The following is a 27421-nucleotide window of genomic DNA, read 5'->3' on the forward strand; positions in this document are numbered from 1 at the left end:
GTGGGTCCTTCCATTAGCTTACAAATTATTTCTTTGTCTTTGTGTTTCATGCATCCCTTATTGACAGTATTTTCTGGTTGGATTTTATCTAGGCTGGCTGAGTAATTCTGAGTATTTCTGAATCTCAGATCTCTTATGATTTCTCATTTTTACCTTTATTTTTGGTTTTGTGAAATGTAGAGAATGCTTGCAAAAGACACGTAGCTGGCTTCTTTGTGCATGTCATCTGAATTTTTGTTGCAAAGTCTGCAGAGTATGGAGGAGATAAGCAAACAATGCTCATTGCACTGCTTAGAATTACTGGGCAAATTGCAGCTGTAAAACACTATGGCAAACATCACTGTTTCAGCTCAGTTATGTCATATGTTTTGAGCAGTTATTATTTGCCAGCAATGGTGTATCTACTCAGTTCTGCCCTTAGGCAGGTGAAATGTATTTGGTGTGCCCTAGTGTTTAGCCTCTTGTGCAACTCAGGGTTTGCACACCAGAGGTGTGAATAAGATGAGGAAGAAAAAACATGATATGGAGTGTTCTGTCACTTCAGGCAGATACCAGATTTTATAAATTCATTGGTAGTTTTGATGTGCTCAGGGCCTCTCTTCCTCTGCAGGAAACTGATAGTAACAATTCACTGCAAAATGTTTGTGATGCATATATGCTTGTAAGGCTCATGCATTGTACCTTGGATGTTATTTAAAACTAGAAAGTTAGGCACAGGAGTAGCAAATCAGCCTCATGGATTTTTAACGCTCTTCCAGGACTCATAGTTGGGGTGATCTTGAGATACGGGACTCCCTCTACCAGCGGCCATGACAAGCCGTTCAGCTGCTCGCAGGAGGACAGGCCGTTTACAACCCTGCTGGTCAACGTCAGCGGGAAGTTCTTTGAATATACGCTCAAAGGGGAAATAAGCCCTGGGAAGATCCACAACGTGGAGCAAAATGACATGTTGCGAAAGGTAAGGGTAGGCCATTTCTTGTGCTTGGCTGAGTGTTTCTCCTTTATCTGTACTTCCCTCCCTCGTCCCCACTCCATCCCGTTTGAATGTTAGGTAGTATCAAGTGTCTGTATTCCTGAGAGTAGCAGCACTTCAATGCTTAATTCAAAAGCACCTTCTGTATTATATCACTGCCGGCAAAACTGTGCTCTGTTGCATGTATGTAGTGCTTCCTCAAAGCCCCTGATTGCTGTTTGAAGACTTAATGTACATTTCTAATGTCTGTAGAATTCAGGTAGACCAGCTGGACAAAAAAAGCCTGATGCTGCCTTGTATAATAGAATATAAGGAAAATTATTTTTTCTTAGTGAAAAATGATTGTTTCTTAGTAGTTTTTTCCTTAAGGTTTTTATTGTTTATTGTCAGGAAACAGTTACTTCTTACATCCCTATAATCAAATGAGACAGTCTGGTATTAGAAGTGAAATTCATCTATTAACTGTTACTCAGATCTCCTGTTTGGCTTCTTATTCTATTCAGTGTCAGGAATTAACTACTTTTTTGTGTGTATGAAAGCTAGACTTTGAATATAGGATTGAGACTTTAAGGTTCGTAACCTAAAAATACTTGTTTCTACTGACTATGAAGAGAGTTTAGGTGGCTGTTTATATGCACCTGTCTGCTATAGTTATCTAAAGTTAGCTGAAATTAATCCTATTTTGGGAGTGCACACTTCTGTTTGTCTTCTAACCTGTGCCTAGGTGGGAGTGAAGAGAGCCTAGTTAGTCTCACATGTGTGCATGTCTTCTGTTTTGGATTTTAAATGTTCCTTACTCTAGTGTAGTCTTTCATGGATATCTGGAGCTTCCACTGAAATATGTGGAAGTGATGGTTGATCCCAATTCCTAAGAACCAGTCCTGTATCTGACCTGATTGGCTTACAATAACTGTGCAGGGGCTAGACGCAAAAAAAGGCAGCTTAAATAGCGTCTCATCTGCGAATATATGAATATAACTTACCACAATAAGAGAGATCTTCTCCAGCACCATTTCTATTAGAATTTTTTAATTTAAAAAGGAGACTGTGTTTGGGACTGCTGCAAGACTATCATTGGTGATGGATGTAATATCTATTTTTCTAGATGCTGTTTACCATAAAGAGCTGATGCTTTTTGTTGCTGCATATGTATAGAGCTGGCCAGTATTTTGAAGGGTCAACTTAGCCAGTTGTTAGCTATTTCAACAACCAAAACCAGTAGTTGTCAGAAGATGAAAAAGGAAAAAGACCTAACAATTTGTGTATGTCTGTTTCTAATTGAAGTTTCATATTTTATTTTTTAGGTAACATTTGACCCAGAAGTATTTTTCAACATTCTGTTGCCTCCTATCATTTTTCATGCTGGTTATAGCCTCAAGAAGGTAAGTGTAATAATTTTCTGAGGAAAATAGCCTTTCTCTTTTTTTTTTAATATAACATGAGACTGGTTATTTGTTCAGGAGTGCAGTCTCCATTTCAAGCATTTATTTTTTTATGGCAACAAGAAAAATCCAATTTCCTCCATAGATGGCTAGATCATATTGTTTTAAGAGAAAATACATGTACTTTTTACTATAAACACATTTAATCTATTTAATCTTGCTAATTTGTTTTCCTTTGAACATTGCCAGAGGTTAACGTCAACTTCATTTAAAGTAAAAGATGTCCTGCTATGAATTGTTCTGGTCCCTCTCAAATATTCAAAATGCAGTAAATTATGCTGAGAAGTGGACCCAAACCTGAATGCTGGTGGGGATGTGCCAGACATTGAATGGTAGAAGGGCCCAGATTCTGTTCTCACTTGAACACACCATGAATTTGTGCTAGCTTTTAGTTTTGCAGCTCTTACATTTCTTATGAAAACAGCTGTGTAGAAAGCTTCCTGTCGATAACCTCCATGTAGGATTTAATACATGGTTCAGATTTGGTTTATTCAATTTATTGGAAAGAATTTACATTTGAGTAATGGAAGCATTTCTCTGAAATGGAAGAGTGTTTCTCTCCATTAATTCAAACATAGTAGCATGATGTATGTTTTTGAACAGGTGATGTAAGATGTTTTAAATAAGTATATAAACCTCTTTTTCCTATGCAGAGACACTTTTTCAGGAATTTGGGGTCCATTTTGGCTTATGCCTTTTTAGGAACAGCAGTCTCTTGTTTTATTATTGGGTAAGTGAAATCTGTGATATCAGTTTCTTTCTATGCTAAAGTTTGAGTTGATAAAGTGTATGTTAAGCCTTTCAGATTGCTTCAATTTCATAAATTTTGTTTGAGGATTTTATTTGTGTATCCTCCAGACAAAATGCAAATGTAACTTTTGCTGAGATTTATCCCGATTCTAAACAATACTGTCCCTTGAAATTATATTGTCAAGTTTGAATCACTTGACAAGCCCACAGTACTAAAGAGCGGTGTTGAATTTGTCATGTAATGGCCCAGTCCAAAACAAAATTTTGTTAAACTCTTACTGGAATTGACTTTAACTTGAATTGTGAATACCTCTTGCAATACAATTTTAGTTATCACACTTGGAGATGTCCCTTTCGGTGCCCATATGCGTGTGCACGCTCTCTCTTTCTCTCTCTGCATATGTGTATATATAGAATTTTATGCGTGTGTGTATATATATATACTCACATACATCACGTATGTATATCACGTGAGATAGCTGGTCATATTGGTTTACTTGCACATAATCTCTTATGGTGCTAATACTACTGTGTCTAGTGCATGGATATTCTGAAATACAGAAATCTTGAATTGCATAGGTGACCTTGGTTTGTGTCTCAAAGAATTTCACTAAAGAGAAATACTTTGAAGGCTATTCTTAGTTCAGAGCTTTTGGTCAATGTACTGTGTTGGGAGAAGCAATACTGAGGGGGATTTTGAGCAGGGAAATGTTCCCTTTGGTGGAAAAAGGAAACAACCTGTAGATTCTGTGTACTAGTTGTGTGAACAGACTTCATGCTTTGCTTAGTGATTTTAAATGATATCTTCTGGATCATATATTACTTGACTCAGTTCATAGGGAAAAGAGGAAAATTAATTTTGAGAGCTTAAACTGTGGCAGTGTCCCACGGACCTGTAGCATAACCAAGCCCGCCTGAAATATTGTTGCTTGTGCTTTTCCTTTGCCTGTCTGAAATGCACCAACTTGTTTGACTTGAACTGTTTTATCCTCTTTCTCTTCAGGAATCTCATGTATGGGGTTGTGAAACTAATGAAGTTGGTGGGTCAGCTCTCTGATAAATTCTATTATACAGACTGCCTCCTTTTTGGAGCAATAATATCTGCCACTGATCCAGGTAGCTTGCTGAACATTTTTCAATAATCTTCCAAAATAATCCTATTGCTAGGATTGTTGGCTGCATAGCACAATATTAACAGCACTTTATTTTCAGTTATGTTAATGCTAATATCTCTGATCCTCTTCTCTGAAATGCATGCAAATTCTGAGTGTTGTGAAAGCTGTTCTGTCTCGGTTTGATGCTGGACTGGTATGATGTAATGGTATGTTTGGGCAAAAATATAACTTTCCTGTTCAAATACTTCAAATATCTTTCCCAGTAGGTTTTGTATGTAGTGTGCATCAAGTTTAAGACTGCAAATAGATGAAATTATTACATAGTCTGGATAGTGGGACTTCCTTCTCTAGCTACATTGCTTGGCACATTTGATAATTTAAGAACAATATTTGAGGCTTTTAGGCTCTTTAGGCATGGGGAATTTTTTTTTTTTCTCCTTCAAATGAACTTCATCTTTTACAATTTTAAGTAGAAGAATGCTCTTCTGGCAAAGTAATTCGAGCTTTTGCCAAAATAATCTAGTCATCCTTCAAAGTCCAGCAGGCTCGCAGAGGTGTCCGTGCTTGACAGGTCAGTCTGGAGAGCTGATGTGCGTCAGGGGCGGGAGGAGGGAGTGGTGAAGTATGAAGCTTGATATTTAAAACAGCTTATTTGAGGTGCTCAGTCATGATTTGTGTGAAAATGGGAAGTAGCTCCTGTGATTGAGCTAAGCTCAGAACAGCTGGTGGTTGCACACAATTTATGCAAAAAATCACCATGTAATTTTTGCAGCTCATATATGGGAATATCTGCAAGATTATGGTCTTTCATCTAAGGCTGAAGTTTCTTGAAAGGATGGATATAAATACTTAGCAGTCTTGCCCTTTTCAAATTCTGTGCAAGGGCACATTCCTGTGGCATAGTATATGCTTTGGGGAACACTTAGGATTATTAGCACTATTTTACAACGGCTCAAATAATAAAGATATGTCAACAATCCATACAGCCTTGAAAAGTAGCAAGAGGTGCACAATGTTTTGTTGACTTTATAACATGGAACATGTTCTACAGAAAATATCATGGCTTTGGTTAGCAGTGTTTTCTCTGCCCAATGCTCCTTGACCATGGGGGCTTTCCTGTAAACACTGTGCAGATGGGAGGAGAACAGAGCCACCTCCTAATGGAGCTGCCCTAAAACTGATGGTGGAATTGCTTACCTATAGATAAACATGACTAGTCTGTTTCCCAGTTTAATTTTGATCCTGTACTTCAATTCCTGGATTTTGTTGCTTTAGACAAACTGGAAGGTCTGCTACAGCAGCTCACTCAGTCGTTCCTGAAGTCAGCCGGTGTGTTTCTTCTCTTTTCTTTCCGTAGTTACCGTGCTAGCAATATTTAATGAGCTGCATGCTGATGTCGATCTCTATGCCCTTCTGTTTGGGGAGAGCGTGTTGAATGACGCTGTTGCCATTGTATTATCGTCGTAAGTAACTACCTGAATTTCTACTCTGACATTACTTAATTGCTTTTGGTATTTGTCTAAAGTAAATGCTTTTTCAGATAAATGGTATTTTGAATTTAAGTGGATTGTATTGAACTGAATTAATAAACAATGCAAACATTTGCTGAGATGCCTTTGCATACATACACTAGACAGGCAAATTTGCCTTCAGTATGAGATTGTCTCTGCTGCTGTTCAGGTGTTGCTGTTATGGAATAAAACTTTTCTGATGCCACTTCCAACTTCTCATTGTGTAACTCTCTCTTTCTAGATCTATAGTTGCCTACCAGCCAACAGGTGAAAATACCCATGCTTTTGATGCAGCAGCATTTTTCAAGTCGGTTGGTGTTTTTCTGGGAATATTCAGTGGTTCTTTCATGATGGGAGCAGTGACGGGGGTTGTGACAGCTCTGATATCCTTTTTCACGTTTAGCTCTTCTAGACTAGATGCCACATTCAGGTATTAACAGGGCTCTCCTGTTTCCAGCTATAGCAAAATTGCCCCTAGCTTGTTTTAATCTGAGTGCGAAGATGTGATCAGTATTCCTTTGTCTATAGAAAGGCGTATAGGTACGCACAGAAATTGCCTTTTTCAAATATAACTGTGGCCACACTAGAAGTTTTAGTGATGTTGCTGCATGCTGCAAGCCAAGGGGAGGCTCTAAATGGGCATGTCCTAATGTTCAGTTTCTTCTTAGGAAATTAAAAAAAAAAAGTTTTTATTATTAGGCTTGAAAGTCTTCTCATGTGATAACTAGTGTTTGATTCTGTCTTCAGCAAAATCATTAATAGCTATTTCTGACCCCATGGGAGTCTTCTTTCTGAGAGTAAAGCATTAACCTTTCCACTAGAAATCTGATGTCATCTATCTTGGATAAGACTTTATCTCTACCAGAGTTAACATCATAACATGCTGTGCTTTGCATGACCTGTCCTATACCCTCGAAGCTTACTGCTGCTGTTTTGGTTGGAGTTCTGAGGCACTCAGCAGGTGATCTGTGTGAGTTTTGTTTTAGGCTCAGGCAGTAGACATTAAGCCTGACCTGTTCCAGAAATCTTGATGCTTCTTCAGGAAAAAATCAAATTCTTTTGCTTTTAGTCTGGCTAGTATAACCATATTTGTAAACATCCCAGCATGCTTTGATCTGCCTAGAATTCTGAAAACTGACCTAAAAGGGGTAAAATGTGGTATTTTATTCAATAATCATGAACCTGTGACTCTTCATCTTAAGGAATGATCTCTCAACTGTATCTTGTTATATATACTCTGTGTGGATTTGTCTGATATATGTCTGCATAATGGAAACCCTTCAGGTAAAAGGAGGAAGATGTGCTGGTGGTGCTTTAATGTTCGATCTTCCAGTTCCACTCTTCTATAGTCACTGCGGTCCAGGACCATGATTCTTCATCTGGCTTTTAGGCTGCCAGCCATCTATAGCTCTGGCTGATCAAATGCTGTTGGTTTTGGCTTGCTGCTTGGCTACTAATTACAGCTGAAATGCATTCAGATCCATTTTGTAAAATCATGCTTCTGAAGCAGCACTTGGTTCTCGCTGTTTCTGATGTTCGTGCTCAGGAGGGTGCTGTGAGCCTGGGAGGGAGGAGGCTGTTCAGAAGGCAACCTCTGTGGGGTGGGTTTTTTGGGGAGGTGTTGTTTGTTTGTTTTTTGGGTTTGTTTTTGTTTTTTTTTAAACAACAAAACAAAAAATGCTCAAATTGTTGCTCAATTATACAATTGCTCAATTATACAATTTTAACTATTTTCTTTTGGAATAATACTTAATGCCATGCAAAACTGGGGAAGCAAACTGTAAATTTGCATTTTCGTAGCTGACTAGAACCGATAACTTAAGTCATGAATGAAGTTAATGGACTGTTATTCCTGTGGATGTGAAGTACCTATAACTGTACCTCTCTGAGTGGCTTCATGCAGTCATGCATTGTCCTTTGAAAACAGACAGAATACTTAGTTTCCAAATATGATGCAGATAATATACAAGGACTCGTTGTGGCTTTCAGCAAGCTGTCTTGACCTCACTATCTGTGGTTATTTTTGTAACAGTTAAGGTCTTGTACTACTTCATATTTTCATTCTAAATCGCTGAATCTGCATGGTTGAAATGAAGTGAAACAGAAGACCATGTCTAAGGAATAAAGAAAGAAAGTTAAGAAAACAGAAATAATAATTTAATTTGAATTAACACTTCAATTTGGTCAATAAAATGAAATAACAAAACTTATTTTTTTCCTTACTTTTCTCTCACTTTCATCTTCCTCCAAAATGATGAGCAGGTTTTCCTTGCAGACTTATAATAATTATAACAGCAGCAAGGGTAATAAATGATTTGATTCACAAAGCTGTCAGAAAAGACTGGAAATGAGGAATTGGTTCTGACAAGGACCCTTGCCTAACCTCAGGGGAACAAGGTCCAACGTCTTCCTCTCCCATGCACTGGCAGTGCCTGTCCAGTTTCCTCAGCATCCATGAATGCCCTTTGAGCCAGGCATTGGGATAAACTTGTGGTGGGATTATCTGAGCGCTCTGTGGGAAGACAGGTTCTAGTTGTTGCTACGGTGGATGTTGCTGCTTCAGAAGCATGATCTTAGAAAATAGGTCTGGTTTGGTGGGGAGGGTGGTGGAAATTCAGCTAAGTATAACAGTACATCCTCAAGAGTTTGAGACAGATGGCTTATGTGGAGAAGTGACTGCGTGGAGAATTAACAGCTGTTTAAAAAATGCTAAGTTTTATATTTAGTGTAATGCCAACTATCATGGAAAAGAATATATTCTTTTCTATGGTGGTTTGGGCTTTAATTTTGAGGGTAACCTTCTGACAAAGTCGGGCTGCAGCTGAGTGTGGCTGGAGGCTGTGCTTCAGAGACCTTGCCCTTCTCCAAGGTAGCAGAGACTGCCAACAAGTGTGGGTGGGGAGCGGGTGGCTAGCCTCAGGATTGCTTCATCCTAACCAGGCTCCCATTGAAACACTGCCAGCTGTTTCCCTCTGGTGTGAATCACTTGTGGCTTGTTGCAAACACAGAATTCTGTGATAAAGCCCACAGGAGACCATTTCCACTGAGTCTTCTGGGCTACCTGACTGCTGCTTGCAGGAGGGAGTCGAGTGCTTTGAGCCCCGGATCTCCCAGGACCTGTGAATTTTCTTGTGAAAGGCAGTGTTGCTCGTTGCTTTCAGCATCCCTGTACCATACTGAGCCACGACTCCCCAAGCAGCGGTGCTGCCATTGGATTTAGGTTGTGTAGTGCTGCAGAGAGCCCAGGATGCAGCTGTGTTACATGTGGAGAGCAATGGTGAATGATGGTGCAACCTTGATGTGTCCATTGAGGCATCAAGGACACACTGAGGTACCGATTGCCTTCATATGAGCAGGGGAGAGTGTTACCACCTTACTGTTTCAAGTGTTCTTGCTGTTCTCCCACTTGGATTTCAGAGAATATCATGCTAGTTGTCATCTTTCAGAAAGACCAGGGATCTCTCTACCACCCCTGTTAGCACATGGTTTCTTTCTGTGTCTTCTACTAGAGTTGTGCATGGCTGTCTGCACCTCAGGTACAGTGAGCTGTTCAGTGTTTACCTGCTGCCAGAGTAGTGATGAGGTGAAAAAAACCCTTAAAAATCTATAAATATGTTAATAACTTCTTTGTAGTATGTGAAGAGCTATATTTAACACTACTGAAATCTGTTCCACTTCTTCAGTAGGTGTATGAACTGTTAATGTGTGGTTGATGTTCCTCAAGTTTTGCTTTCATCTGGAAGATCAACTTGTTTTTTCTTCCCATTGAAAGACTGAGCTACTCCAACTGAGTTAGCTTTTACTCAACTCCTTATTTTACAAGGAGAATAAATATATTTTATTGTAGGCAGGATTTCTATATTGCCTCAAAAGTACAGAAGTAGCCGTGCTTTCTGAAAAAGACTTGTCAACAAATCAGAGCAGAAAAATTCTGATAAATCTATGTCATCTTAGGGTTGCTGTAGGCAAGAATAGACCTGTGAATTAAATGCTTCTGAATGTATTTTATGCTTTATGCTTTATTTAAAGATGAGGGGGCATCTTTATTTGGGAGGAGAGACACCAAACAAAAAACCAAACCAACTAAAAAAACAAACCCCAAACAAAACCAAAAACCCAAGACACAATCTAAAAGGAGCGCCAGGTATATATCCCTTCCCTGCTGGCACTTTGCAGGGAAACGTGGCATAGAGTAAGATATTACTTCAAAGAGATGGAGCCACAGTTATGCCATTGATATGCAGCAAAAACATCCAAAACTGATGACTTTTGCAAGGGGAGACCTTGATTCTGAAGTTTGTCTTGATATGATGGAATTGATGTTTTTCAGCACTAAAGGTGTTCTGTTCTCAGACTAGCATTGGTCCTTAGTACATAAAAGCGTTTTTTATAAATACTGGGTACAGGGAAGCTGTTTTATTTTTTTGATCCCTTAACAAATGATTTAACGTGACGAAGTTTACCAAGTTGCACTGCTTCCCCCTGCTGGAAACTGCTCTCTTCTTCTTGATGTCCTGGAGCACTTTCTTGCTTGCAGAAGCTTGTGGATTTACTGGTGAGTTGTTGAGATTCAAGCATATGGAGACAGAAGCCCTGTCTGTCTTAGCAGCCCTTTTTCCACTTCCTTATTGAAGCCTTCCAATGAGAAACGCGATGTTGGTTCTTTGAGCTTTTCTATGTTCTGTACAATGCCATCGAAGGTGCAGCTCACTGTGTGGCTTTTAAAAGCACTGGTCTGGATCACTTGCCCAACTGCCCTCGATTCCAACCTGGAATCTAACTCAATTGAAAATAAAGTTCATAAAATCTCAAGGTTAAGGATGATGTATAAATTTAAGTAAATGTGTTGGGCTCACACTGTAAACAGGCTGATTTTTCACACGTGATTCTTTTCACAGGTGTGGTGGCTGTCCTCTTCTGTGGAATTACCCAGGCGCATTACACGTACAATAATTTGTCAGTTGAATCAAGAAGTCGCACTAAGCAGGCAAGACTGTCTTTCACTTTTTGTACACTGTATTGCTGTAATATTCTGCGTACTATTGTTTTTGAAAAGTGGCTTTATTGCTTGGCCATTAACATATGACTGTTTTCTCCCTAGCTCTTTGAGGTATTGCACTTCCTGGCAGAGAACTTCATATTTTCTTATATGGGTTTGGCACTGTTTACTTTCCAGAAACACATATTCAGCCCAGTTTTCATTATTGGAGCTTTTGTATCCTTTTTTCACTTTGTGTGAGGTTTATTTTATGTGCCTGAAAATGTATGATGCCTGTTGGCTTTACTGAATAGAGGATGGTGGCTGACCTGAGTTTCCCTCCTGTCTTGCAGGCACAAGAATTTTGAGAACAATCTTTGGTTACCCCTTACATCAAATCCCTAAGGCCTCTGTGCCACACAGTTGTTGGCTCTGCACCTGAGCAAGTGCTAGAAGTCATATAGTTTCAACAGATAAATAAATAGATAAATTTACTGTGTGACTTGGCTATTGACAGCCAGCAATGCTTGTGTTGCTCTTGTATTTGAACGTTGGCCTAGAAAGGATTCATTTTTCTCTTTGCTTCCAATGGTCCCTTGAAGAAAGCAGACGAACTTCAAGTAAATAAAGATGATCATGGGTGAATATCTTTGAGTAGTGCCCCAAAGGGAGAGGTCAAGTTCTCAGGTGATGGGGGGAGGAGGAAGGAACTGAGCTATGGTGCAGACCATGACATGAAGGGTGCACACTGCTGGAAGGTGCTGGTGTTGGAGGTGGTTATCCAGTTCCCGTTGTCGCTGGCTGACTTGGTTCCTGGCTCTGGAATTCCCCAGAACTGAACACTTTTGTAGTAGTCACACTCGTGTAAGCTGGGAATCACTGGATTCCTCTCTGCACCCCGCCCCTGCTTATGTACCTATTTCTTCACTATATTCCTGGCTGCTTGAACATTCAGAGCAATTAAAAGTGTGCATGAAGCAATGGGAACTTGTCTTCCAGTGTTCATTTTTCTCTGCCTGCTGCAGGAGGACTGTTGGCAATGAGATAAAACCCAGTGAAAGGACATGCAAAGATGGCCTAATCCAGAATGTATTTCTTTTCTCTCCTTTTTTCCGCTGTTTTCTCTCATCTCTGTACTGCTTCTAGACTTTCATCACATTTGTCTTTATTTTCCTTTGGCCATTTACTTTTTTTCTGAAACAGTAATAAATTTTCTCCTACATCTCCTCACGTCTGTTCTTCTGACCTGAAAAAGTGCTTCAGAGCCCTGCAGCCATCGGATAAAGCCATGAACAGAATAGTTGCATCTGGTATACTAAGCATTGTAATTTTTCATCTTTGCTGTGGCCTTCAGTCCTCTCTCAGGTTATGCTATCTGTCTTGTTTGTTTCTTTCTCTTCCTACCCACCTACCTTTTACTACATTTTTTGCATCTTTTTCTACCACTGCACTTAACCTCTGTTGCCTCTTGAGTGTTTTTTCTGCCTCTGTGAGGAGGGCAGCTAGTACTAGCACCCACATTTTGCCTCAACAGCTGCTGTCCCCATTGAGTTAACACCTTGTGGGAGTGAAATATAGAGGCGTTGTTAGCTGTTGAAAGAGAAAGGTTGGACTGCAAAGGCAGAGCTAAAGCCTCAGTGTCACTGAAAAATCCTAGCCATTCTTCCTGTGGTGGCTTATGATATATGAGTTCTGCAGTCCTCAAAAGGACTGCTATAAAAGTTGTTTGGAATAATTACATGAGGCTTTTTGTACAAAGTAATAATCAAAATCTTATTTTCTTAGAGACATAATTTCCTGCAGGCAGTATTGCTTTACTTTAGCTGTGGCAACAACCCCGTGGTGTCTAGAGCTCTTATATGGCTTTATTTCTTTTCCATAAGAGAACTGTTCATTCTTCTAATGTTGTTATCCCAGCAGCCAAATGATCAGTGTTTGATGGGCTTCTGGTTGTGTTGGTGTTTTATAGGATTTCAGCACATCACTCTACTTTGTTCCAAAGTATTCCTTAGATGGTGGAGGGTGTATGCAGCTTTCTGCTTCTTCGCTGGAACCACTGAATGTTTTACACCACAGTAAGGGAGCGAAGGAGCTTACCACCTACCATCATGAATTTCTGCAATACTCTTTTTTTTACTACTCTCTTTGAACTTCATTCTAGTGCTGACAGGTGGTTTTTGGATGTATCATCTTAGTAACTGTGTATTCTTAAGTGCTTGCCAGCCAGTAGGAGATTTTGCCTCTGCAGGAGCCGTAATGGAGTGGCCACTTGCTGGTCTTATGTTGGTTTTCATTCTGTACATAGGACTGCATTTCTGTTGGTCTGAAACACATAATTGAATGGTGGTAGTGATAGTGGTTTAAAGTGTGAAATTTAAGTGAAGTCTTCATTTGTACAACTGATGTTTAAATACTAGGTATAACTTCACTGTGCATTAAAAAACTGGGTTATATTGGTTAAAATTTACATTCTGTGCATTGGGTTCTGTATGCACATAATTGTTGAAAGTCTGTTTGATATGGACAGAGATAACAAAAACACTTGATATCATGATGTAAACCTCTGTCTAAACCAGAAGCTTCGTGTTAGAGCCAGGTACCCAAGAGTGCATACCTCTGGAAAGTGAAATCCTTAACCCTCAGCTGTGAACAGATTGCAATTTTTTTAGGCAGAGCTGCACACATCTACCCTCTCTCCTTCTTGTTGAATCTGGGCAGAAGGCATAAGATCAGCTGGAACTTTCAGCATATGATGATGTTTTCAGGTAAAAGCAAAAAAAAAAAAAATCTTACAAGCAATTTATAGTACAACCACATCCATGCATCCTGAATAGAAGACTTAATGGTTGTTGCAGCATGCCATCATGTATCTTTCAACCTTTACAGAAAGTGTGTCATGTCTGGGTAAAGTGACATCTTGAAATGCCAGCTGCTGGCAGCAAGCAGTCACCTCACGTTGGGAATAGAGTATTTTCATTTGAAGTGCGTCTGAAGGGAATGGGGGAATTGGTATGTATCTCTTCCAGAAGATTATTCCTAGCTGAGATGACGTACAGAAAGAGTACATTCTGTTGTGCAGAAACAGATATCTACTGAGAAAATCAAGGCATATTAGTGAGTGCCCTCTCCCACTTAGTTGGAGAAAGCAAGGTATTTGACTTAAACTCCCTTAAACAGTTATCTGTGCGACAGAAATTATAAGTTTGTCACTTAAAGCAAATCATGGAGTGTGTGTCTGTCTAAACGTTTGTATCCTCAAGAAATGCCTGGGATGCCTCTGCACAGGAGAGGGTGTGAATAAGAGGGAGCCAGGCTATTTCCAGTGGTGCCCAGTGGCAGGACCAGAGGCATTGGGCACAAACTGAAACGCAGGAGTTTCCTCTGAACATCAGAAAATACTTTTGTACTGTGTCCAACCTCTGGCACAGGTTTCCCAGAGAGGTTGTGGCATCTCCATCCTTGGAGTTACTCAAAAGCCATCTGCATGTGGTCTTAGGCAACCTACCTGCTTGAGCAGTGGAGTTGGACCAGATGACTTCTAGAGGTCACTTCCAACCTTAACTATCCTGTGATTCTGTGATTCCCCTACTGAAGAAGTCTTTAGATGGGCAAATGCCATGACTTGTCCTTGCTAGTGGAGTTTCCTTATCGGGGGCAGGGGAGGTGGGTGGAATATAGTCTGCCTGTGCACATGTTACTAACTAGAATGTTTTTCCAGCTGATAACAATTTCATATCAAGAACTCACACTTTAGTTACAGAATCAACTGGAAAAGTGTGCATTTTCATTTGGATGCAGGGAGCTGCTTATGTTCCATATTATGTTTTGTTCTTGTTCACAACTTGTTTGTTTCTGCCTTTCTTTCCCTTTTCCTTGTTTCTGGAAATATTTACACCTTTTCTTAGCACTTGTGGCTTCTATAAGTTAAAAAAAATTACTAAGGCAAATTACGTTCTAAATCATCCCAGGGCATAATTTATCAGGGAAACAGAGGGGAATTAAAACTCGCTGGAGCCCAGTGCTTTCTGCCTGTCACTTTGTGCCTGTGTGGCGGGAGGGAGCGAGGAAAGATGCTGTGTTACAAAGAGGCACAGTTGCACTTCTGAAGCTCTGCTGTTTCATTCTTTCATGTAGGTCTCAGGGGAGCCATGGCATTTGCTCTGGCTATACGAGATACTGCTACCTACTCGCATCAAATGATGTTCTCAACAACTCTGCTCATCGTCTTTTTCACTGTGTGGATTGTCGGTGGAGGTACAACTCCTATGCTGTCATGGCTGAACATCAGGTCAGTATGGAACTGTGTGCTGGGGAAACTTCAAGTGGCAACTCTGCTAATCTGGAGTAGTCCTCCAGAACTTGTTTGATGCTTGCTAGAGGTGTTCTGGGTATTTAGAACATTATGTTTTAGAGGAAGGTGCTACTGCAGGCTGGTAAAGAAAATGTACAAGGTGCTGCTGGGATTCAGCCTAAAGGTCTCTGATGCTCTGTGTGTAGGTATCTAAGTCCTTGTCAGCCCAGTAGGATATGAGATATTATTGCCTGATACAGCAGCCTCTATACTGAAAAGAAAGAATTAGCCTATCTATCTAGTCCCATATAAAATTCTCTTCCTATTATACTAGACACTTTCCTGTCTTCTGGCTCCTGATAATGGCCTGTTTTGTTTTTCAATTAAATGGAGTTTTTAGTGGGCGGTGCTAAACTGAATGCACTTTAAACACCTATTGAAACAAACCTGATGTTACCTAAACAACTGGGATAAATGGGATCTTTCTAGTCTTCTGGATTTATTTCTTCCTGTTTAGAGACCTGTGAAAATGGTAAGCAGCATGATTGTGTAGCCATTTGGAAATCCTGGCCAGTACCTGGTACTTCAGGGCTGCAAGTACATTCATATTTGAGGACAGCTTAACAACTGAAGTGTTAGAGAATTGTGAATCAGTCATTGTTAAAGACATAACATAACATATGTTGTTATTCTGTGACAGTTTTGGCAGTTGGGAGGAGCAAAGGTAAATAGAGTGGGATTAAAACAATACACACTGTACAAACCCTTCAATGTGTTTTTTGTATGTAAATGATTTGTGCTTTATTCTATCTTGCTTTCTAATTGTGTTAACCAGAATTTCTCTCCCATTGTTTTTTCCTATTCTATCACAAGGCAATCTTAGATAAAACCAGTTTCAGTCTTGGGAAGAACTGACCATTCTTGGGGACTGGTGCTGCTTTTGGAAAACTTAAGTGAACTACTTGTGGCAATAGGTAGCAAGTACTTTGTAGGTTGGGGAAAAAAAAAAAAAAGACAGATAGGACTCCCAGAAATGCAGGAGATGAGTTCTGGCAGCAGCACATGGGTAAGAACACTTCTCGCAGTCTGCTCTCAATGGCTGGATGAAGTCTGCCAAGATCTACCTGCAGCCTCTGTGATCGCCACTGTGAGGATATCCCTTGTCTGCCTTCCACTTGAGTGGATTCCAAAGCATCTACTGAAGTGTGGCTGTGACCAGGTCAACAAAACTGACTCCAACAGCCCTTACATAGGTGTTGGCATGCTGAGCCTTCTGCCCTGCCCTTCTTTTGTTGAGGGAGCATGGTTGGTTGTTTCCTTCAAACCTTATCATCCAGCAAGGGGCAGGATGTGCTGCTGAACAACTAAGTGAAGAGGAAATGCGTTCAGTCTGCCTGTATCAGAAGGCTGCTTATAAATACAGTCAACAATTACTTCTGCCATAGTGCTCCTTCAGTTGTCAGCAGTAGGACAGGACTGAATTCCAGTGTGTGGCCCAGCTCCTGGCCAACTAGAAACTAGTTCTGAGGTAGCAGCTACCCCCCCACTCCCCCAGCTGAACCTGGGAAGCAATTTGTTGAAGCTTCTAAGATGCACTTGCCCCTTTAGCAGGACTAATCTAGTTCAATAATGAGACTTCATGAGCCTGGCTGGTGAGTTGCCTCTGAAGGGAGAAATGGCTAACGCCGTATCCGTTCCAGGCTTGCCCTTCAGGTTGGCTATACTTGCAAAAATCATTATTGTGGCCAACAAGGCAGAATAACTGGAAAGGGTGTACCATTCCTAGAGGAGCAGCTGCCAAAAGACAGTTGGCCAAACTGTCTTTTGAGTGTCTAACTGTAGGGGTTTTTTGAGATTTAATCACCTTTGCTAGTAAGCAGTAATTTTTAACTGTCACTTGTTTGGCATGGTTGATGGAAAATAAATGGTTAACTTCCCTTTTAAGGGAAGGATATCATGTAAACATGGGAACTCTACATAGGAAGTGTTTTAGAGAACTGTATGGGTCTGCCTACAGCTGCTTTGATAGGCACTGCTCTATTAATGACGGACACTGCACTTGTTGAGACTGCGTGAAATCCGATTTGTGCCAGGAGGTGGCAGCCGTGTGCAGCTGATGGAGAATTGGAACCTCGGTGCCGGTGAAGTACCCCGTGTTGTGAACAGAGCCCTTTCTGCTGGAAAGCAAGAAGCCCTGTCTGACCTTACAGATTTAAGAAAGGGACAAATTAGTGCTGCTTTTCTCTTTTCCATCCCTTTCTACCCAGTGGAAGAGATAGGCAGGAGGAGATGGAGATGTCCTGAATGTTTCAAGTAATCAGACGAGCAGGTATCTTCCCAGATAGGGTATGTTACCAGCATACCAGGGTCCACTGATCAGGCTTAAATGTACAGCTAAGGAGAGGAGGACCTATGGTTTGTCGCAGAGACTTAACTTCAGTTTACTGCTTAACTGGTTGGGTAAGTGAGGTCATGACAGCAAAATCCAAGTAAAAAATAATGGAATCCTTAGATGCTTTTGGTTTCTGCTACTTGATGCTAAGCAAGTTAAAAATTAACACCAGAAGCTGCAGTTAAAGCTCTGATGTCATGTGCTTGAATTTCTTGGCTGTCTATCAGTGAGACGTATCCAAACATGTGAGTGATAAACAATTACACTTTTCTAGCAGTAGATTTTTTTTTTCTTAGAAACTAAAGCATGACTTGGATATTAAAAATATAGTCTTGTCCTTTGAGACTAAAACAAAAAAACAATTTCCTGCCTGAAGTTTTAGCAGTTTCAGCAAACTTGAGAGCCCTGTAAATCAAAACCACTGGCAAAGTTCCTCTTTTCAGAAAAGTAGCTGACTTACCATTTCACTTATCTGTCACAGGAAAAAAGTGAACTCCTAGCGTTTGTATTGCAAAATAATGTTTTTTGCATTTTTCATTAGAGGTTATTGACCTGGTTCTTTTCATGTTGAGTAAAGCAACATATAGGTTAATGTCTTCCTTTCCTTCATGATCAGCTTCAAATGAGAAAGTTTGTGTTTATTTTAATGAAGTAATTTCAGTTATACTTAACAACCTTTTTCTAAATCTTAAAGCATTATATTTTTCAATTTAAAATATTTTAGGTATCTTTCTACCATAAAAATTAAAGGTTGCACGGACAATGTCAACTTAGATATTTACTACCTTATGTCTGATTTTGCAAATGTAATCTTTTTAAGAGCTTTCTATTTAGTGACTTTTTTTTCTTTAAATGAGCAAACTAAAAAAGGAAGTCTGGAAACACTTAAATCTCGTATAGCTGCTATGTGATGGTGGTAAAACTGACAGCTTGGTGGCAGTCTCAAGTTATACTCCATTGTCTTACTCAGGGTAGTCCAATGATAAAATGTGCATTTCTTAAATACCATGCCTCAGTGCAATGGCAGGATGCGAGTGTTGATGCCTGGATCCAGCCTTGTGTTATGTTCTGGACTGGAGCAGGGGGGATGTCTGATAGGAGGTTACATCCTTCTGTTTTGCAGCCTGTTTCCATTATTCTGCAACTTAGATCCTTCACCTCACTGCCTTCTACCTGGTCTCTGCTGCACTTGAAGGGCAGATGCACAGACACAGGCACTGTGCCTTGCCCTCTGTTGTGGGTTTTTCCTTTCACCGTATCTTTTTCTACACTGTTTTCTCTAGTCATCTTTCCCAATCTAGTTTCTCCCATCTACCTCCTTCTTTCTCAATCTCTAGTTTCTCATAATCAACCTTGAATCTCTCTTAATGGCGGTGCATTGCAGCCTCGGAGCCTCCAACCTCACCCCTCTGGGTTCTTCCCTTGGTAGGAAAGAGATTGACATCTCTTTAGGATGTCTGGAAGTAAGGCTGGGAGATGCTTCTTTACCTCTGTTCTTGTGCTCTGAAACACAGCAATTCACACCAGAGGAAAAAGTGTGGGGAAGACCCAGGCCCTGTAGGAGCTGGGTTGAGATGTATCTAGAGCACATGGGTGGTACGACTGCCAAGCTCTGGCAGGTCTCAGCTGGCAGTTTCAGGAGTCATTATCTTGGTTAGGTCAAGTAAAGGAGTACCCAAAGGCACCTTAAAACCAACCTGAAAGAACTTTTTCCTAATTCCAGGGGTTTTTTTAGTGATTGGGTTTTATTATTATTACTTTTAAAAAGCTTGGTGGTGGGAATTATTTTCATCCTCGGCCATCTTCTGAGAAACAGTTGAACTCTTCCAAAATAGCTAAAATTTTCCAAAAACACTGCACTCATTACGGACATCTGGGAAAACGTCAGTATATTAACTTGGCAAAGATACAGCAAAGAGAAAGAAGTTGTAGAAGGGAAGTTATTGAGCAGTTTTTAATGTTTAGTTTTTGCTGCATATTCAGAGTCGTCTCAGTGTTGGCCTTTCGGAGCAGATTACTCTGACCTGGAGTGTATGTTGGTATGTGAGAAGAGCTATTGAACCATGAATCCAAAACAAATCTATCCAAAGTCTGGTATTTGCCTCGGCCTTCAAGGATTAGATGAGTGCATGCTGTTCATAGCACAAGCTATGGCCTTAAATATTTGGTTCATCAAGATGCAAGCCTGCAATCAGGATGTGTGTACCTGCTTGTTGTGAAGTGCGGCCTCTGCGGATTTCTGATCATCTGGGCTTTTATTTCACATAAGCAATACATAGTTCATGTAGCATGCCTTCATGGAAAACGGGGGGGGGGGGGGCGGGAAAGACAAACCACAAGCTGCTAAGGAATTTGCATAGAAACTACTAGAAACCAATCATGCTTTCACTTGTGCTTCTCTCTTTTAAACTACAATTGAAAAAGGCAAAGCAAGGAGTAAAAGCACACTCTGCTATGACTGGAGACTTATTATGTTAAAGATTGTTAGTCATTTGTTAGTTAAACCAAGTGGTTTAGTACATATTGCCAGTTGTACTGGACTGCTCTGAAATTAGGCAGTATTGATCGCCTCTGTCGTGACTTTCTCTAATGGCATTTTCTCTTTTAGACCATGTACAGGTCCAAAGTGGTAGGAATTGTCTTAGATTGGCTCTGTCTCTGTGTAGCAGCTCTCTTGAGAGCTACTGCATCTAATTTTCGGGGGGAGGTAGCCTGTCATGAATACACGTGTTTTGCTAGCCTGAATCTGAAGGAATGAAGAATATCACTGGCCATCTCAATCATAAATTGCTGCTGTTGTTAATTTTTATGATTTTTTGTCACTTTGTCATTGTTCTGTCATTCTTATTCTTGTATGATTTATCTTTTTTGATTGGGTAGGGTTTTTTGGTTTGTTAACTTTGTTTTGCTAGGGAGCTCTGTAAAGCTACCATCTCATGAGCATTTTGTTACTCACATTGCATTCTTGTACTGTACCAGAGTTGGTGACCATGTTCCATCGGTGGAAGAGATGAGTCAAAGCCGCTGGCTGTATTTCAGGTGACATCATGCTTTCCTTGATACCATATTAACCTGGTGCTTGGCTTTCTTCATCTTTATAACACTAAGCGTGTGCTCTTTTTCCATACTATGGCATGCTGCTGCTTCTCCTTTTCTGCAGAGTGCCGTAGATGTTCCTCAGTTCTGAGCCTGTTCTCTTCTGAGCTGGGAGTGTGGTTCACACATCATGTCTTTAGCTTAAAAACCAACAACAAACAAACAGACAAACCCCCACAAAACGCCACAGCCTTTAACTGTTGTGTATGGGTAATTAATGAAGCAGAATTAGTGTCTCTAATGGCCTGGGAAGACTTGAAACTTGATAAAACATGGATGTGATCCTATGGTCCTTAATCACACAGGTATTCTTAAGTATTCTTTGGGCTTATTTCATAAAAGTGTTCAGGTTGGAAGAGGCTTCATAGATGATTTAGCTCAGCCTTTGGGGGAATGTATTTTAAAAACTGAGGGTTATCACATTGCTTTATAGGAAGATGCTAGTAAGAGTGGAGATAAACCAGAATCCTAGTCTTCTCCAGTTGGTGGTTTCTAGAGCTGATACATGGATAGAGAAAGAAGGGAGGGGGAAATAAAATCTGTAACTGTCAGCTATAGGAGAATGTGTATTTCTGTGTGTGTGTATATGTATATATATAAATATATACAGAATATTTACCTGAAGAAAACTTTTGTGTGGGGCAATGGTAAGTTATTCATGTATCCTGTCACACTTGAAGGTTCCCAGCCAACTACTAAATTTGCCACAGATGCAGTATGTTAGCTTGTACAGACAATTTAAAAACTGTTATCTATTACAGTTAGTTTGGGCTGTTGCCACACTAATTACATATGCTAGAATTTAATAAAGCCTGGTATTTTGGTAACTTGTCATCTGTGTTGCAGGGCCTTGGAAAGGTTTTTGAAGTATCAGAAGAAATGGTTCCACCCATTTTAAAATGACATAGTGGAGAACTTGAAGTAGTTCTATCTGCTTTTTTTTACCATTCCTTTCCATACATTTAGTTTCCATTTTGCGTTCCACATTTTGTGTGTCAACCATTTTCTACCACACTGTTTAAATTACTGAATAGGCTTAGCATTTGAGGGATCAAATCTAACTGCTTTCCTACACGGGATACTGGAGTTCTAGCTGTAGAATAAGAACCAAGAAGGTCAGAAGTCAGTTAAGAGCAGAAACGCTTTGGTATTGTGTGTTAGGAGATCAGTGGTAATCCCTTTGCTATTACAGAGCTCTTAAAGTGCGAAGAGCCTTTCATACCTTAAAAACAAAAAAATGTTTTAATTAGGCAGGAGTGAAAAAATAGACTTAAATTGGATTTTTACTGTAGCATACTCTCGTCTACGTATTGCAGTAAACTTCCCAAGGCAGAAATAAAGATGGCTGAACTTTATGTACTAGTAACTCTGTACTGAAGTATTAAGTTATCTGTCAAATACCAGATTGATGCCAATGGGGGAAGTAGATGGATTTTTTTCACCAGTTTGGGGATATGTATGCATTGTTACAGCTGAAAGACTGCTCATACTCTTCATCTGACATCTGCTTCTTAAGAGTTACTTATTTGAATTGCTGCTGTACACCCTTGGGGGATCCACACACAACTGCTGCAGTGGGCTTTCAGATAGGGTGGAAGGGAAAACAAAGATGCTTGCTGGCATCTGCACTGCCCTGGCCTTGCCTGTCCCGCAGCCCACGTCCGTCCCCCCCAGTCCTCATCACGCAATCTGTGCCTCTTCAGCAAAACACTGTTTTCAACCAGAGCTGGCTTGCTCGCCCGCCTTTCGGCTGGGGTGCCTGAGGAGAACACCACAGTTGTTAGCAAGGCTAACCTCCCTGTGCCCCTGATCTCTGAGAGGGGATCTGCCTAAATCAATCCAGTAACAATTTTTCTTCATTTAACAACTGGTTAAATGAGAACTGGTACTGGCCTTTACAGCACATTTAAATTATGGGAAGCTTTTAAAATGTACTTAAGGATGTGAGGTGGATTTTCTTCTTTTAACCACCAGAAAACAATTATGTTGAAGACAGACGTGCATCAGCTTTACTTGTACTTTTAATTATGGAAGTAATTAAGTAAGGATGAAGTAACTAAATGTTTTCTGTGCTTCTCTTCACTGTAAAGGAGGTTGGGAGAGACTTGACTGTTTTTTCGCATTGTTTTGTTTCAGGTAATAAAGTGAGACTTTCTAAGAAATTTGGGGACAGGGCCTGCAAAAACATGATGCTTGTCATGAGACCAGGGTATACATACCTTGAAACTTAAACAGGCAGACTTGCTGCAGAAAAATAAAGCTTCCTATACAATTCATGCTAGAGTACAGGATAAGAGACACAGCATGCTGGATGAAAGAAATGAAAAGTAGTTATGGAAATTCAAAACAGTAATGTATTTTGCATTTATCTGTGAACTGAGGAACGCGCTTTGAAATATGACCTTAAAAAGTGATTTATAAAAAAAAATTAATTAGAAATACTCAAAATATAAACTCATCTGAAGAATGGCTTTGAAAGAAACATTTGAAATTAACAAGTCTGTGTCAAGGTACTATTTCAATATTGAACGAAACATCTGTAGTAAGAATTTTTTTTTCTAAAAGTTGAACCATTTTTAAGTAGAAAACGTCTCTCTTCGTCTTCAGCACAACAGTGAACCCAGACACCTGGCCTGTGATGTACTATGACTTTTCACTGAACAGTATGATCATCCTGCTTTGGTCCTCCACTAAGCCCCCTTCCCCTGCCTAAGGACAGTTAAAATCCCCAAAACAAATCCACAACCTTGTAAGTCAAGTTAAAGCCGAGACATTCATAATTGTTTGGTTTTCTTATGTAGTGTGAAGTGAATGGGCAGCCCAGGGAGTTAAAACTATTTAGGGAATGCAAACTATGTTCATCTTCTGGAATGAGCTGCTTGAACTCCAGCTGCACTGTTAACTTGATCGTGGTTGCTGTGTGTAGTGCGTTGAACATCCCCAATGTGCAGCTGGAGTTTGGAAAGCTACAAATCTTTTTCTTTTATGTGTATTTATAAAGGAATGCACATTCTTGTATATATATTGCCATACTGAGCGTGTTTCCTGACATTGCTTGTTAGCTTTCTGTGTGGGGCTTCGCGTTTGTCTGCAAAAACCCCTTTTTACGACGTCTTCTAACCTAAACAGTTGCATCAAAGTCCACGTAACCTTTCAGAAGCTCTTGTGTGTGGCATTTTATTTTAACATGTGTTACAATCCAGTACCTAATCTCTCTGTCCAGTGTTCCCTTAAAATGGTAAAGCTTTTTAGTCTTGAGGCTGGCCAGTGCCGATGAATTCCCAGGCAAAGTGTGCCTAAGGGTTAAGATGACTCACTCTGTATGTGGAAAAAGGAAGTGATGAGGAAAGAAAAGACTCAGGAAAAAAAATCCAAGCAGAGGACTGGGTCAGCACTGGCTCTGCGGCTGCTGCAGGCTGTCTTGGAGTGGCCTTCAGGATTTTCCCTGAACTACATTAAGTCATGTGAGGCCTTGGATTGGCCGTGAGTCCACACAGATCATTTAAAGCTTTAGTCCAGTTGCCTACTTTTCTTCTTCTATTGTTCTGTTAGTGCGGCCCTGGAAGTTATTTGGAGGTGTTCTCTTTTAGTTTAATCCATACAGTCTTCTGTGCCTGAAGGTAAATTGTGTCTGGATCACCGCTTGCCTTATGCAAGCATGTGTCCCTGGGACACACAAATGATATGGTCTTACCAGCAAGGTTCTGTTGGTTTCTGGTGATCCTCAGGGATATGTTGCATAAACACCGTGGCTGGAAATAGCTGACACAAAGTCTAGGTAACAAAGAAATTGCATTACACCAGCTCAGTCCCTTCTAAGAGAGGGGAAATGAAGAAGTTAGCTGTTTTAGACAATATGTTTTTGTTATTGCGTGCATTTTCCTACACTACTTATGCAACATGGTAGGACTGAAACACAACACGTTTGAAACTGACAATCTTACCTAACATTTGAGGTTGGAGGTCTAGAATATACAAGACGGCTGAATAGGATTTAAAACTAGACAAGTCTTATCTTAACAAATGGCTACCCCTAAAACAGACCAGAAAAACCTGAACATAATTACAAGGATTAAATACCCATCTTGGATAGGAGCACTATGTGAAAGGATGGTTCAATAATAAGATGCTTGTTAACTATGCAAAGGCGAGTAGACAGTTTTTATTAACATATTATTCTGTAATCATCCTCCATCTCATTATACAGACCCTCCCTCACTCAGGTGGGAGGCTGGACTAGACAGATATCTTGTTAATCCACTGCAGCTCTGTTGTGTTAGGTGAATGAATCTTGCAGCAAATTAATATCATGAGTCTTTTTATAAACTATTTTTGTTGCTTCTCATAGTGCATTAAAACTTGGGGGTGTCTGTGGCTGTTTTTTTAATCTTTTCTTTGACCATTCTCAGGCCTATCTGGCAGCTAAGTTATTTACTGTGTCAAATATTTAGGCTGGTCTTATCCTTAATCTGTGGTTTCTTGCTGCTGGAGATAATGGATGTCCTCCACCGAAAAGTATGCCACCCACAGTTCACCTTTTAAGTCAAAAATAGTATTTGCCAATGTCCCCAAACAATTGTCAACAAAGGTAAGCAGTTAAAGTTGATGCTGAGATGGAGTTAAAGCTGTTATCTACAGGTAGTTGCTGCTTGAGTGAAAAAGTGTTGTGTTTATAGCTATGTAACTGCAGGGGAATAATGGACAGCTCTTCCTCAAACTATTTTCATAACCTCTCTGAATGCAGCTTTGCTGGGTGCTTAAAGTGCTTTTAAAATGCATTCTGCCAAACTTACAGCATTTGCAACCCTCAGTAACACCACTCGCTTTGTTTTCCTAATGTTTCTGTAGGGTTGGGGTTGACCCAGATCAGGATCCTCCACCTACTAATGACAGCTTTCAAGTCTTACAAGGAGTAAGTAATTACATAACTTCTCTATTAGGCTGATCTTATTTCATAACTAAGATGATAAAGAACTACAGAAGCTATGTGCATGGATAAAACCTTTCTCTCGTAGCTGACAAATCAGTGTCCTGGTTTTCAGCTGTCATAAAGTTAATTTTCACAAGAAGCTGGGAAGGAACACAGCCAGGACAGCTGACCCAATCTAGCCAAAGGGATATTCCATACTACATGATATCATACGCAGTTTATAAGGGGGGAGCTGGCTGGGGAGGAGGAATCACTGGGGATGGGATGGGCATCGGGTTCTGGGCGGTGAGCAAATTGTGTTGTGTATCACCCGCTTTGTATATTCTTTTATTAGTAGTGGTGATGTTATTTTCCTCTTCCTTTGCTGTCCCGGTAAACTGTCCTTATCCCAACCCACGAGTTTTACTTTTTTTCTTCCGATTCTCCTCCCCATCCCACTGTGGGGGAGAGGAGTGAGCAAGCAGCAGCGTGGTGCTCAGCTGCTGGCTGGGGCTAAGTCATGACAGTCAGTAATGCGTTTTACTTTATAATAATCAAGTAATGACCACCAAAAAACATTCTGTGGTGCTGGATGTAATGTTGCAGCATTCAGATTTTTATGTATATGTATAAGGCATTAAAAACCTTCCCAAATCTACTAATACTCTGTATTCAACAATGTGCTTTCCTCTTTCCCTACCTACCCAACATGCTTACTTCTAACATGCTACAGCATAAACAGTCCTCCCCAAGACTGACCCAGAGATGATCCTCTTGGCTTCTGTTCAATAATTGATACCAAATTTTGGCCCTTGGACTTGCTTAGAATCAAAGATTAAGTTTGCTAATCCAATCTTAGCTCGTCTGTACTGTACTGCAAGCTGGCTGCATCTTGCCTGTCCTATCTACTACCTGTATGAGGCAAAAAGAGCACTGGAAAATTGTCATTTCTATTCAGCAAACTGTTGCTGTGAATATTAAAAGCAGCTTTCCATGCATCAGGAACAACCCAAAAGTTGACTTTTTTTTTCTCCCTGCAATATGCTATTGGCGAACAACATTATCAAATGTTGTTCATAGCAGAAATGTCAGTTTTCCTCATCTATAAACAGTGAATTCCAAGGAGGAGTGAAAGATCTGGAAAAAAACCCCAAACCACAGCATTTCCTGAGGTTTAACTAGGAGCTTGCTCTGTCCAGACCTTAGTTTACACTCTCCCAGAGCACTGCTTGATGCTAATTATTCAGTAGCACAACTGGTTGCTTATGTAGGAACCTGCTAGAGGAAGTTGAATGGCAGGAAGACAGATGACTTGGGACCCAGAGGATGCTTAGGGTGCAAGTGTGTGAACACTGCTTTCCAAACCTCAGGTTGTATGATGCTGGTGTTTTGGGCTGGTCAGGTACATGCATGGGATACTTGCTGTATTTGGGATCAGCTTTCTTATTAGTAGTTTCTCCTGCCTTTCTCCTTTCATAGTGGAAACTGCATCAGGCATCTCTGTGTTCTTTGTAGAAGTCTGTATTCAGCACACAAACTAGATTCTGAAATTGTGGGTTTGGGTACCAAAAAAGATGAACTTGGTTTTGTAGCTATGTGGAAGCAATCAGAAGGCCAGGCCTCAAAACACCTTCTACAATGAAGGCCACACTTGTTGCATAAAACCAAGGTTAGGAAGTGGTATCATGGTTGTTACGGTGAGATGGCTTTGGCCAGGTCAGACTGAGCCTGTCAGTATTTGAGGAATTGCTCTAGCAGGAAACAGAGCATGGGTATTCTGTTCTCATTCAGTGTCTGTGTGGAAATAACTTGTTTGCTTTTTTCCCATGTAAACATAGAGGCTTACCAATTTGTATCCCTCTTTAGCTGTGCATTGCATTCCTAATGGACTCCATTAGTCAGTTCCCTTTGGATTCCTCTTTCTTTCACCAAGCCAGGATTAGCAACATGTCACAGTTAAAGAA

General features: G+C 40.3%; 1 protein-coding gene across 3 annotated transcripts in view; it reads left to right on the forward strand.

The window, feature by feature from the left end:
• The window catches only part of SLC9A7 (solute carrier family 9 member A7), a 74143-nt gene that overhangs the window by 34061 nt on the left and 12661 nt on the right, over positions 1-27421 (forward strand). The window contains exons 2-14 of one of the 3 annotated variants that reach the window (XM_075737255.1): positions 759-958; positions 2278-2355; positions 3069-3145; positions 4169-4281; positions 5638-5743; positions 6033-6179; positions 10246-10346; positions 10690-10778; positions 10893-11006; positions 13423-13534; positions 14904-15057; positions 20432-20491; positions 25397-25460. In XM_075737255.1, the coding sequence (XP_075593370.1) occupies positions 759-958; positions 2278-2355; positions 3069-3145; positions 4169-4281; positions 5638-5743; positions 6033-6179; positions 10246-10346; positions 10690-10778; positions 10893-11006; positions 13423-13534; positions 14904-15057; positions 20432-20491; positions 25397-25460 (1415 nt within the window). Of the gene's footprint in view, positions 1-758; positions 959-2277; positions 2356-3068; positions 3146-4168; positions 4282-5637; positions 5744-6032; positions 6180-10240; positions 10347-10689; positions 10779-10892; positions 11007-13422; positions 13535-14903; positions 15058-20431; positions 20492-25396; positions 25461-27421 lie in introns of all 3 variants that reach the window. The other 2 variants (XM_075737249.1, XM_075737262.1) reach the window with 2 other exon arrangements.

Source organism: Balearica regulorum, chromosome 1 (assembly GCF_011004875.1).
Source record: "Balearica regulorum gibbericeps isolate bBalReg1 chromosome 1, bBalReg1.pri, whole genome shotgun sequence".
NCBI lineage: Eukaryota > Metazoa > Chordata > Aves > Gruiformes > Gruidae > Balearica > Balearica regulorum.